A 12,394-nucleotide genomic window follows, 5' to 3' on the forward strand; every position below is an offset into this window, starting at 1 on the left:
AGCAGAATAAGTCATTTTTGCATCTTTTTGAACCATTGTGAAGCTCTAGATGCTGTTTTAAGTTCTTCTCTACAACTTGAAAACAAACAGAAGCTTATCCAAAGCATTAAGTGTTGAATATTTGGTTATATTCATATGCTCAAATACTTATTCTTCTCAAATATTTATTTAATCTAACACTGATGCATTGAGTGGTTAATACATATTTTGTTAAGGAAAAAAGGGATCAAACATTCTCCAAATGAAGGTATGATAAAGGCAACCTGTTTCTGATCTACCGTGGAAATTAACACCTCACTGAAACTCAGCTCTTCTCTTACCTCACACTCGTTATCCGACACCACGGAAACAAACACACTGAAATTACGTCTCAACCCACACACACCTGAAACCATGTGATTATTGACAAGAGTCCCATGATGCATCACTCCAATCGGTGTAACTGGACACTTTGCTTAATGCCAAAACCTTGTGCCATGGTTGGTCACACGCACTCACCCCGATGATGCCAAAATGGCTCCATTAAGTCGAAGGTAAACACACTGGTTGTAGCTTGTTTAACTGAAGCCAGAGCTGTTCCTATCATGTTATTTAAAAGTGGGAATACACTGGAGATTTCTTACCACTGAATATTGCTAAAACAGATCTGATCTGATGATGCTCACAGATTGACACGAAGTTGCACTTATTCCAACTCCTCAAGTCTTATAATGTTTACTGGTTCAAATATGTTGATGATCGGGGCCCAGAAACTAAGTCCCTGTCGTCATCTTTCTGTTGGAGGTCGAGGAAATCAGAATCCTCCCCCTGCTGAAGGTCATCAGCCTGTGACACACTGGAGTCAGGCACTGCTGAGGTTGGAGTCCACGAGCACGTGATTGAGATTAATACTGCTGAAGGTTATTTCTCCTCTGGTGGACGTCACTGTTCTGCAGCCGCACGTTAACTTTTTTCCACAGGTGTAGTCTTCCTTAGATTCTCACGCCCGCATGACAGATGATGCTTCTTCAGTCACAGGCAGCGGACAGATGATAGTCTGTAATTCTATCGGACACAGACTTTAAACAAGACTCTAGGTTTGAACCAACACTTCTGTGAGGGTCAGGGGTCACCGCAATGTGTCATATCAGGAGGAGGAGAAGGGTTTGGTATCAGGTTATTCCGTGTATTATTTGTGTATCAATTTTGACTCTGTGATGAGCTACAGTACGGTTGTGTGTGTGTGTGTGTGTCTCTCACTGGTTGTTAATGTTCTTATCTGTGCTGTACGGCGTCGTCAGTCTGTGTGTTGGTCAGTCAGTGGTGAAGACAGGCTCAGGTCACTGGTTTAAAGACTGGGGAATTCTTTAAAGCCAAATTTCCCAACACAGATTTAGATGTGACCGAAGGGCTCTAAAATTTGGAGACTACAAGCGACTGGTGTCAGAAAATTTGACATTTATTTTCCCCCCATGTCTCATCCATGTTTTGTATTCAGTCACTTCCTGACTTGCTGACTTGCCCTCCGGTGTTAAACCGTATAGAGGCTGAATTGTTTATCAGCTGAAGTGAAAAACGGAGAAGACTCGGAAGCCAGTGTTTAATCTTTGATGACTCAACAGACAGATTCTTACCCGTTTGTTTTTTTCACTGTGAAGAAGATTCCCCTGACCGTTGCACGCTAGTTTGTCCAGTCTCTTTATGGAAGCTTGTGAAGAAGCTATAAAAACTGCTGTCCTGTTCCTCCATGCAGGGCAACATTACGCTCACTGTATTTTTTGACAAAGCTGGACTTTTATGAAATGTGCTCACGCAAACATGCCCGAGTAGTTTTGTGTATATTGTTTAAAGACTTATCACTGTAATGAAGGGAAACTCCACTTTACTTTTGTACTTGAGAGATTTAGAAGTATAGAAGCCCTTTAAGAGTCAGATATAGATTTGTAATGAATTAGAGAATGAATGATGTTGGTTGTAAATGGTAGATTTTATTCTTTGTTCGAAGTAAAATGGCTTTTTTTATGTCCTCTTTAGAACTGATGAGCTGAATGGTTGTAAGGTCAAACTGAACACAGCAGGCTGAATTCTGGGGAAAACACTGTCATTTATTACTCAGTGTAAGGTGTTGAATCTGACATTTGGGATATTAATTTATTAAACATGAAATGAGGCTCATGTGTACTAATTTAAATGACTATGATGATGAACCTGATGGAGTTAACTGGGCTTTCTCACTTGTGGGGCCCAAATCATGGCAGCTCGTTTTAAAGTGTAAAGAAATTCCTTATTGTCTCTGATTTTCTGAACAACAGAAACCTGTGATTGTGTGTAATTATTTCAAGGCAACTTTTCATGTAAATAAAATGTTTTTTTTAATGAAAATACAAGATATTGTATTTATTTAAAACACAACAAAATACTCTTAAAAGTGTGAACACTTAAAACGTAGAATACTTTTAAAACTACGAAAATATTTGTTAAGGTTACAAGAACACACTGAACAGATTATAGTGACAAAAACATTGTGCAGAAGAACCTCACACAAAGTGCACAGCATAAAACAATCTGCACACACCCTCCTAGAGAGCAGAGGGTCACAGTACGGTCTGCTGTGACAAGAGCAGCTGATGCAGGAGCTCTGAGGCATTGCAGCTGGACGGCTCCCTACTGCCCAGGAACAACTGCCTGTGGTAGTCGGCCTGAGGACGCTCACATGGGATCCTGTCACATGAACACATACAAACAAATGTCAGACAACAAATCGAGTTTGTTTTCATTTAGAGAAGCTGTGTCATAGATATTAATGAGGATCCTGAATGTGATGGACTTTCTTTTGTAGCAATTAGCAATACATATCATACATAACAGATCTATATATATATAATACAAGTATTTAAGTTCAGACAACAGGAGTTTTTATAAACCTAAAAACCCCTAGAATGGCGCTCAATAGAGCGCATACCAACGCCAAAGCCGGGTCCCCCTAGATTCAATCAAGCTGCAGCAAGTTCTACACGTTCCCAGATATCTGTTCCCAAAATGTGCCTGGTTTTTCATCAAGATCCATCACAAAAGTAAAAGTGTTCAGAAACGCCCTGTCTTGTAAAGTTAAGGAAAGTTACAAACTGGATTCGCCCCTGATGTGGATCTGCACCAACATTTAATGGGTTTTTTTCTTGACACACATACCACATTCTTCCACCGAGTTTCATGTTAATCCGTCCAGTAGGTTTTTTGCGCTTGCTACAAGATTAGAAAATAACAGTGCATCACACAGTACAGGATATTATTACGATTATTGCGTCACAGGCAGCGACACGACATCTTACATCTCATGTGACCTCATGGGGGAGCAGATTTAAACAAATGGAAGAGTGGCGTGGAGTGACACGCCATGCAATGTTGATAAGCAAAAGCAGAGGGTGAGTCTGGATGACAAAATGGTCGAGGACGCGGTCAACAACTTGACAAGATATTATTGTCAGTTATAATATCTGTCAATGGTAGCAGATTAACTGGCATTAGCCTCAGATTGTTTACTGTTGCTTGGCAGCCTTGTCTGCCCCTATCTCTCTCATTGGCTGGTGTGGTTCTGCTCGGAAAGAACTGACATAATCATCCTGATTTTAAATCTTAAATATCAACTATGGTTGATAAGTAGAATGTAAAATTGGGGCGGCGCTGATCATTCTGCAGGTAGTCTGGCAGGTTAAAGAGTGGCTCTGTAAGCCCTCACATCATCTGGGCCGAACATCAGTATCAACACAGGTTCCAGACCACATTTCTCCTTCAATTCTCAGGATGTCAGAATCAGGGTTAAATGGGCCCATAATCCCTGTGGTCTGTGCCAAGCTTTAGGAGAACAACTCTCAGTTTAAAAGGAAGCATGTTTACGAGTATACCATTCCTCGCTGTCCTCTTCGTCCTCTTCGTCAGGGACTGCGTTCAGCTGCACCCAACGACCGATGGACCACATCCTCACCACGTCACCTTGGCTCTCTTCACCAGCCTCTGCCTGTGCATGATTATCCTCATAGCACAGGAAGTAACTAACAGGGACACAAACACAACAGTAAGGAAATAAGCTGACAATTAGAGATCAATGAACGTCGTGTCGTCATAGCAGAAGGTTTTTAAAAGAAGAATTCTCATCAGTGAGCGACCGAGTGAGAACTGAAGGGACATGGGAAATAAAAGACGGAGAAACTCACTACTCGATCTCTGCTCTCTCCTCGCTCCCTCCACCCTGATTCTCATCTGCCTTCTGGGATTTGTCTGGGAGTGTCTCAACGTTCCACCGCATCCTTTTGTACAAGCCCGTGTCAACGTGGGGGATGTACGGAGTAGGTAAGACGTAGCGGAACGCAGTCAGCCTCAGTCGGCCAAGCTGAGCCCGACCGATGCAGAAGTGAGACAAGCTGGGACCACAGACAGGAGAGTTTGGAGAGTTAGAAGGTAAAATAAATGAAAACAGACTGATCCCTGCTGGGAAATGAGACGGTTACAGTAGTGAAAGTCACAAATAGGTTAAACATTTATAGCTGAATACATTTATACTTTCTACAATCTGTAAGAGTTGTGAATGTATTGGTTTTATTTGTTGTGTTGATAATGTGGGCCCTGCAAAGATGATTACAGGCTTGTGTTATTTGAAGCACTACTTTTTTAACTAGAATTTGAATGACTGGAGGTATGCAAATGTACAAAGTCAAATATTTCTAAACTATACACAAAATATACCTGCCCTCATAAATTGGAGGTTTTATTATACCATATATATTTGCATGGACAAAAATCATTAAACACAACTGTACTTTGATGTACCTTGAGGACCAAGATACCTGGACAGACACTACTTATTAAAGGATAAGAATGACAATAATCTTCCAGAAGAAAAGTGTGTATATATATATATATATTAAGATTTCATAAATTCTAGATCTTGTCCCTGTGTGTGTGTTTGTACCTGCCAGGGTCAGATTCATCCACAGAGAGGAGACCCTGTCTGGCGTGAGTTAACACCAGATGTTCCAGTTTGTCACACAGCTGCTCAGAGAACCCCAACAGCTGCACAGACGCAAGCAAACACACACACACACACACACACACACACAGAGTAGAAGTTTAGAGTCAAGTTGTAGCAGTTAAACCTGTCGTTTGCTAATATGTCTGTTATAGTGAATATTCTCTGTGATCTGTCAAGTAAATTGCTTTAGCCTTTTATAATAAAGTTTTTTATGGTTAATGGTTTCATACACCCAATTGTAATTTCTACGTTACCAGGATTCCAGTCTTTAATGTTTGAGAGAGCATCTGTTTCTTTTAATCAAAGTAAGGCGTACAGTGTGAGCATTCAAATGAAGCTGGATGTGACTCATTTGACATATGTGTAGTTGAAATTCAAGGAACAAAACATCTGTCAATCTACTTGACAGCATTTTTCTCCACTGGCAAATACAGAAAACTAAAATATGGGAAATACATTAGTCGGTCAACACAGTGTCCGAATATTTATAGTGCAAAGCTCTACATTACATAGAAAAGCTCTGCAAAAATATTACGGAACTTTGTACAACAACTTGATGAGAAGCCAAGTCGTTCCAAAATAAAACAAATTATAAAAGTGCAAAACCAGACACGGAATGATTAATGCAAAGCACTAGTTCAACATCCTCTTGATACAAAAGCTGCTAGCTGAGCTAAATTAAATCAAAGCTATCTAAAACGGCTTCATCCTACAGGGGAGAAAAGGAAGCATTTACCTGTGTGTAGATTTCATGGATCCGAGGGGTGTGCTCGGACATCAGGCTTGTCCGAGCTGTGTCTTCCACGTAACTAAAATAAGGCTGACAGGTGAACAGGAAGTCTGGTACGACAGCAGCACGAACCTTCCTCTCTCGATCATCCTGCCTGTCAGAACACAACAACAAAATGTCAATCCTTATACAGCAGATACATTAATAAATAAATCAAACAATGCATTTGATTTATATCGCACTTTACTTAACAATGTTACAAAGGGCTTTACGAGAAACAAACAATCCCAGACAGATACAATGGGAATAAAACCATGTAACTTCCATAGAGAAAAGAGATCGGCCAATGTCAACCATTTTAAAAAACCTTTAAAGAAGGAATTTAAAAGAAGCATGTGGTTGATGTGGTCATGTCTTTTCAAGTGATAAGCCAGGCAGCAGAAATTTGCATTAATTGAATACAATGGAGGGAGCACTGGCTGAAAACGTAGTACAGTGCAGTACAGTGCTCAGGGTGAGGTGATATGAGATGTGATTTTTGGGAGATAGTCTTACGGTGGAAGAAGCAGGCAGAGATTTAAGTCAAATAGATAAAGCCAGTGAATTGTGGTCACCTGAGTCCCTCACTCACCCATTCATCAAGTCATCTGCTTGGCTCAGGAGGAAGTGGAGCTGCAGCCGCATGGACTGGACAATTGTCTCCTGGAATCCGACCGTCTGAAAGCTGCAGGCCTCTCTGTCCCAGATGCTGGACCGAAGCTCACAGCGCGGTGGCGCCAGAGCGATGTCAGCCAGTACCAACAGCGGTGCAGCTGCATCACCCGCATCATCAACGTCATCCTCCGGCGCTGAGACGCATTCAATATTAATGTTAACAAGAGAAAAGTGGATCCTTTAAAAATACAAACAGCACCGAGCCCCTCTAAGAGGCCGTGCCTTATTTGTCTGTTTTAATCAAAAACAGTTTCTTCCCTCTCTGTCTCACTTCTGAACAGCCAACCCACTGACACTGTGCAATAACCCTGGATCTTTATAATAAACACTGTACAGTTCCTCCCGGAATTATATTATATTATATATAATATATATTATAATCATATTTAATTATGGTTATCTTATTTCACTTCACTGTATAACCGTAATTCACATACGTGTTATACCTGCACTTTTTTTTTCTTAGACTGTCGCACTGTTTGTATTTTGTATTGTTTTTGGGACTGTTCGTATTGTACTGTTTTGTTTTGTAATATGTATATTTTGTGTAGCACACTGAGAGCCACTTTACCAAGTTTGTGCCATCTTACTTGGCCAATAAACATGATTCTGAACACTTAAAGATGTGTAGGCTCTGACACGCATGAACCCACCGTCTTTAGCAGACGTTACTCGACCTCTCTGGCCGGTGTTGGACTCGTCCTCCCCGGACTCTGACGGCCCCTCGGCCGGGCTCACGTCCTCCTGCGGGTGCTCCCCGAACACTTCATGCTCCGGAGGGGAGTTTTCCAGCTGGAACTCGACTCGACCCTTGACACCTGTCATGTTTTCAGCTCTAGCCTAAGTCCGCACTTACACGACAATCTGTTGAAAAACAACAAGACGCCACATTAACGGTTGTTGGGCGGTTAGAGTCCCTGCTAGCTGATCCGAAGCTGTTAGCTAATTTCCAAAAATGCTAGCCGATGCTAACATACACCTGAGTCACAGCGGAGAAATAACCTTCATATGGAGACAGGACACGTATCGTGTGTTTGGTGTGTTGACCGAATGAATCCCCATCATAGTTAAATATCCAACCTCAAGCAGAGTGAAGGTTATTATGTTTTTTTAACAGATGACCGAACTTGAGCTAGCTGCTTAGCTAGCGGTTAAGCTAACTTACCTTCTCTGGCGGAGGAGCGGTCAGAAGTTCAACGGTAACTGCGACACAACACGTCGCACTGACCGGTGACTCAGCGACTAAACAATGAATTACCAAAATAAAAGTTTTATTTTTTTCGTCGTTCACGTTACAAACAAAAAATGTTGGAGCAAAAAAATAATAATAATTCAACATCCTTTTATTGATAAGTGTCAGAAAATAATTGACAACCAATTTTAGTAATTGAATACTTGTTATTTTTAAAGCAGATATTTGATGGATTTTACCTCACAATTGTAAAATAATTTCTGTGGAGAACTGTAACGTTGTTTTCCACAATTTGTACATCTGTAATAAAGTCCGTGTGGACTGAAATACATGAAAACAAGTCTCTAAAATACTACTTTAAAAATAAAAAAAATCCTATTATTATGATATGAAACATGTTGATGACAAGACTGATCAATCAGCTTCTTTATAAAATGAGTAACCCAACAAAACATCATTTACAGCTTGAGATTTATTTTACAACAGTGGTGATTGTTTGGAAATGTGAAGAAGGGCATCTTGTCAGCCAATTATAAATCATTTCTCCCCTGTCAACACATCCACACACTGAATCAATTCATGTGGATACATTTACAGATTTGCCAGTATACAGGATATGTGCTTTATGTATGTGTGTATCTCAGAGCACTTGGGCTACACCCTGTTCCGTCTTCCTACTCATCCTGTTGCTGACAAATTTTCATTTTGCAAATCAGCTATGCAAATGTGATCCAGATCACCTCCTCTATAAAATCTACCCACTCACACCACCGTGGCATTGCTTTTCCCTGTGATGAGTTTTCCTCTCTCACCTTCTCACCTCCACACATGAGAACACAGGCTTGTTATGAGTGTGTCTGGATGAGTCCAGCCTCAGTTGTACTTTGGAGCTTTTGTTATTTTTATTCATTTAATCACTTCAACACACTATTTAATTGGTTTACTTAGCTACGCTTTGTACCTGGATTATCTTTAAAAATATGTTACAGCAGTTAAAGGTATTCAAGTGAGTCTTTATAAGTCTAGTAGAAATGATGAAGCTACAAAAGTGAAAACTTCAGATGGTACTTGAAAGGGATTTTTTTTAGAAAAATAAAAGAAGTCATAAGACAGCTACAGTTAGGCTTTGCATGGAATTAAAACCATATCCATAACTAAAATCAACATTGCTGCCCAGTATGTTAAATAAAAGTATATATTTGTACTCATATTCATATGTCTTATCTCATCCTATCGTATCTTATCTCATCTCATCTCATCTTATCTTATCTTATCTTATCTTATCTTATTTGATCTCATCTTATCTTATTTTATTTCATAGTATTTCATAGTATTTCATATTATCTCATTTTATCTCATATTATCTCATCTTATTACATCATATCTTATCTTATCACATATTATCTCATCTCATATCATCTCATCTTAAACATTGAAATATTGTGTGAGTACTGTGTGTCTGTGAGCATGGCTCTGTGTTGTTGTCCCTGCCTTCACATGTGTGTATTCAACAGTTGGTTCATTATAAGTTACAGTTCACCACGCCTGTGCTTATGCGGGTCACATGACACATCCGGGCGCGCCCCCGCCGCCTTGCCCCGGACCAATGAGCGGCCGGGCGGCATTGCCAGAGCGTCGGGGGCGCGCGTCAGTGTCTGTCGTACAAGTGGTCTGGTGCGCGTACCCCCGTGGCGTCAGTTGGCCGCAGTTTGAACGTGAGGAGATGCTGAGCGGAAAACCACCGACGAAGAGGCGACTCAGCTCAATGTGGCCGGAGCTCGTCTGAGTGGAGCCGGCGGACCCTGGAGCGGACACAGGAGCTGGCTATTGTCCGTCATTGGTAGTGTGTGAGCGGCTGCTGGAGGACTGACAGGCGGCGTATTCTTCTCCTTCCTCCGTGTGTGTGTGTGTGTGTGTGTGTGTGTGTATGTGTGTGTGTGGCATGTGATACAGAGACTGAGGCGTGTTTCACGGATGTTACCGGGAGAAGGAAAAGGAGAAGAAGAAGAGGAAGGCTCTCTCTTTTATTGCATGTGGTGTGTGTGAGCAGGAGCTACTGCTGCTGCTGCTGCTGCGGCAGCGTGTGTTTTAATGGAGCTGCTGCTGCTGCTGCTAGCTGTTGAATGACGAACCTCCAGGGAATAAGATGAACAATGAGTGTGAAGCTCAGCAGCGGAAGAGTCGTCTTTGTTTTTTAAAAAAAGCCACACACACACAAGGCTTTTTAATGTGACGGAAGAGGGGACTTCACACATTGGAAAACGCTGGGAGGATCAGTTCAGGCGCGGCCGGGCAACCCAACAATGCGGATTACCTCTTGACTTGTTTGCCTTTGTGTCTATACAGCCTGTTTGTATAAAGTGAAGATAACATTCAGCAATAGCCGTCTTCCTTTACCACTACCACCATCTTATTTGACTGTCCTGGGAGAGGAGACAGCCCGGTGACCTGAAGGACGAACCCTACATGTGCACAGGTTGTCTGTGAACAGAGCAGCACAGACAACGATGGCGAACGACTCCATACAAGTAAGTGGATGGAGTTGCATGTCCTGTAAACCAGCATCTATAACTGTGTTTAACTTTCCTGTCTAGTGGCCTGCAGACTTTCATGGTGGACAGTGTTCTCCACATCATATTCAACCAAAATACAAATATTAAATCAGTGGTTACCATTTTTTTTGTGGCTTTTAATGAAGCAGTATGTGTTTGTGACCTCATCACATGGCTTTAGTTGTGAGCAGTTCATTCGCTGTTATTGACTGAAGAGGTAAACGTTTTTAGTATGTTACAAGCAACAAGTATGTTAAAAGCTCAAATTAGAGGAACAAATTGTAAAATACACTTTATTTTCTTTATAAGTAAAACCTGATCAATACGTTTTTGGTGGGCCAATGCAGATACAGATAATGGAGGGTAAAGAAATGTATTATACTGAATAGATATATAAAAAAGATGTCTTTCTCAAAACCACACGACAGGCTTAATTTTGTAGTGCAACGTTTTCTCTGTAATATAAACCGATAAACATATCGGTCAACCAATAAATGGGTCAAGCTTTATTTCCTAGATCACATTGATTTAGGGTCCCAAGCTTCAAATTGTGAACCACTGCTGTAGAAATACAAATTGATGGAAAGTTTAATTTTCCCATTTCTCTTTTTCAAATTGTTCTAAATAAATCTCTAAAGATGTTTATTAAAAGTACTTTTAGTGACATGTCATTCAAACAATCATCTATAAGAAGAGCATTGTCATGTTGGTTCGTTTGCCAGTGATGCTTTTGTCCTGTGAGCAGGGGTTCTCAAATATTTCCCCCTGGTATTGTACATTTCTCATGAGTGAAATACAGTTGTGTAATGCTGTGACCTGGCCATTTGAAAAGCGCTGCTGTAGTTGGGCCGTTGCTGCTCTGATGGGATCAGTCTGGATGTGGGCATGGCTTTGCTGGGATCTGAGGTTGGAGGGTAAGGAAGCTCTAAAGGGCATTATGTTGATGACGTGGCTGCACAGCCATTAAAAAACTGTATAATGACATGCATTAATGGAGCTAGCTTCGGGGGGGGGACTCTCAAACCTCTCAAGGACTTTCTGGTGGCCCCAGGGCCTTCCTGTGAGGGTCCACCAACCACTCTGTAGAATTGAAACAGATAGTTTGTCCCTTGTTAATAATGTAGGACTCTTTCTGGTTGTGGAGAGGGCTCGTGCACAGCGCTCCAGCCGGGCTCGGTGACCTTGCAGTTTTACTGTATTGTCTTGTGTTTTCCATGATGCGGGTCCCTTGGTTTTAACTGTACCTTTCTGCCTTCTACATGTTTTGTGTGCAGATGCAGGGTGCATGCAACACACAACAGTGGTGTTTGTTATGAAATAACACACCATACAGGCCACATTCCCAACTCCCATTTGCCTTTGGCTTCTTTATGAAAGCTTTAGTAAGAGGAAGACTTCCTACTTTGCATCTTACAGGGAATTGGCCGAGGATTTCCTGATGTAGCATGTAGGCTATAGATTATCTATGATAATTGATCGCTTTGTTCTCAAGAGTCACTAAGCTTAGAGTAACCTTATCAAGTAAAACATCCGCAGTAAATGCAGTTATTTTCATATTCTCATAACTGGGAACTTGAAGGGCAATGGGGAGGCAGGTGAGCATAATGAAAGGCATAGCTTTTAAACTTGCTGAGCCATTGTTCCAGTGGAGCTTGTGACATTTCAGTCCAAGCCTGTGTTGTGTATCAGCTGTTACTCAGGTTGAGCCGCATACAGCTCAGAGATGCAGGAGCTAGTGCTGTCAAGCAGGTGAATGCGTTTGATCTGTTTGTTCTCTAATCGTACCTGTTGGCAATTTAGGAACTGTGATGTCATTCAGCTGACAAGGAATAGTAGTGAAACGGCAGACAAGTCAGTAATCAAATATGTCCTGTTAAAAGAAGTAACCAGGTGAGGAGCAGGTGCACATGTAAATGCAGGATTTGGACAGTGGTTATAATGACTTCAGAAGAGTAGTCATCATCACCATGATAAGAATAATGGTTGGATGAAATGCCACTTTCAGAACCTGTGTGTGAATCTGAAAACACAAAATACTGGCTGAACACTTGACAGTCCTCACCTGTATTTATCCGTTTCCTCTGCTGCATTATAAATGAGTAAGCTATGTAGTTTCATTTTTGTTTTAGGTGCACATAAAAATTATTTTTCTCACAGGACTTACATGGGGTTGACATAGAGTTTACCTGTGACTTAATCTG

General features: G+C 41.2%; 2 protein-coding genes across 2 annotated transcripts in view; one reads left to right on the forward strand and one right to left on the reverse strand.

Moving 5' to 3' along the window:
* Window positions 1-2,573: 2,573 nt before the first annotated feature.
* c2h19orf67 (chromosome 2 C19orf67 homolog) lies at window positions 2,574-7,274 on the reverse strand. Its single transcript, XM_061084996.1, has 7 exons — window positions 7,103-7,274; window positions 6,367-6,583; window positions 5,742-5,889; window positions 4,946-5,046; window positions 4,191-4,397; window positions 3,882-4,028; window positions 2,574-2,700 (listed from the first exon to the last, which is right to left on the reverse strand). The coding sequence occupies exons 1-7, from the start codon at window positions 7,272-7,274 to the stop codon at window positions 2,574-2,576; spliced, it is 1,119 nt and encodes a 372-aa protein (XP_060940979.1).
* Window positions 7,275-9,566: 2,292 nt separating this feature from the next.
* The window catches only part of pkn1a (protein kinase N1a), a 45,503-nt gene continuing 42,675 nt past the window's right edge, over window positions 9,567-12,394 (forward strand). Inside the window, exon 1 of the mRNA XM_061067489.1 lies at window positions 9,567-10,169. Coding sequence (XP_060923472.1) covers window positions 10,149-10,169 — 21 coding nt within the window. The 5' untranslated portion in view covers window positions 9,567-10,148. The remainder of the gene's footprint in view (window positions 10,170-12,394) is intronic.

Source organism: Limanda limanda, chromosome 2 (assembly GCF_963576545.1).
Source record: "Limanda limanda chromosome 2, fLimLim1.1, whole genome shotgun sequence".
NCBI lineage: Eukaryota > Metazoa > Chordata > Actinopteri > Pleuronectiformes > Pleuronectidae > Limanda > Limanda limanda.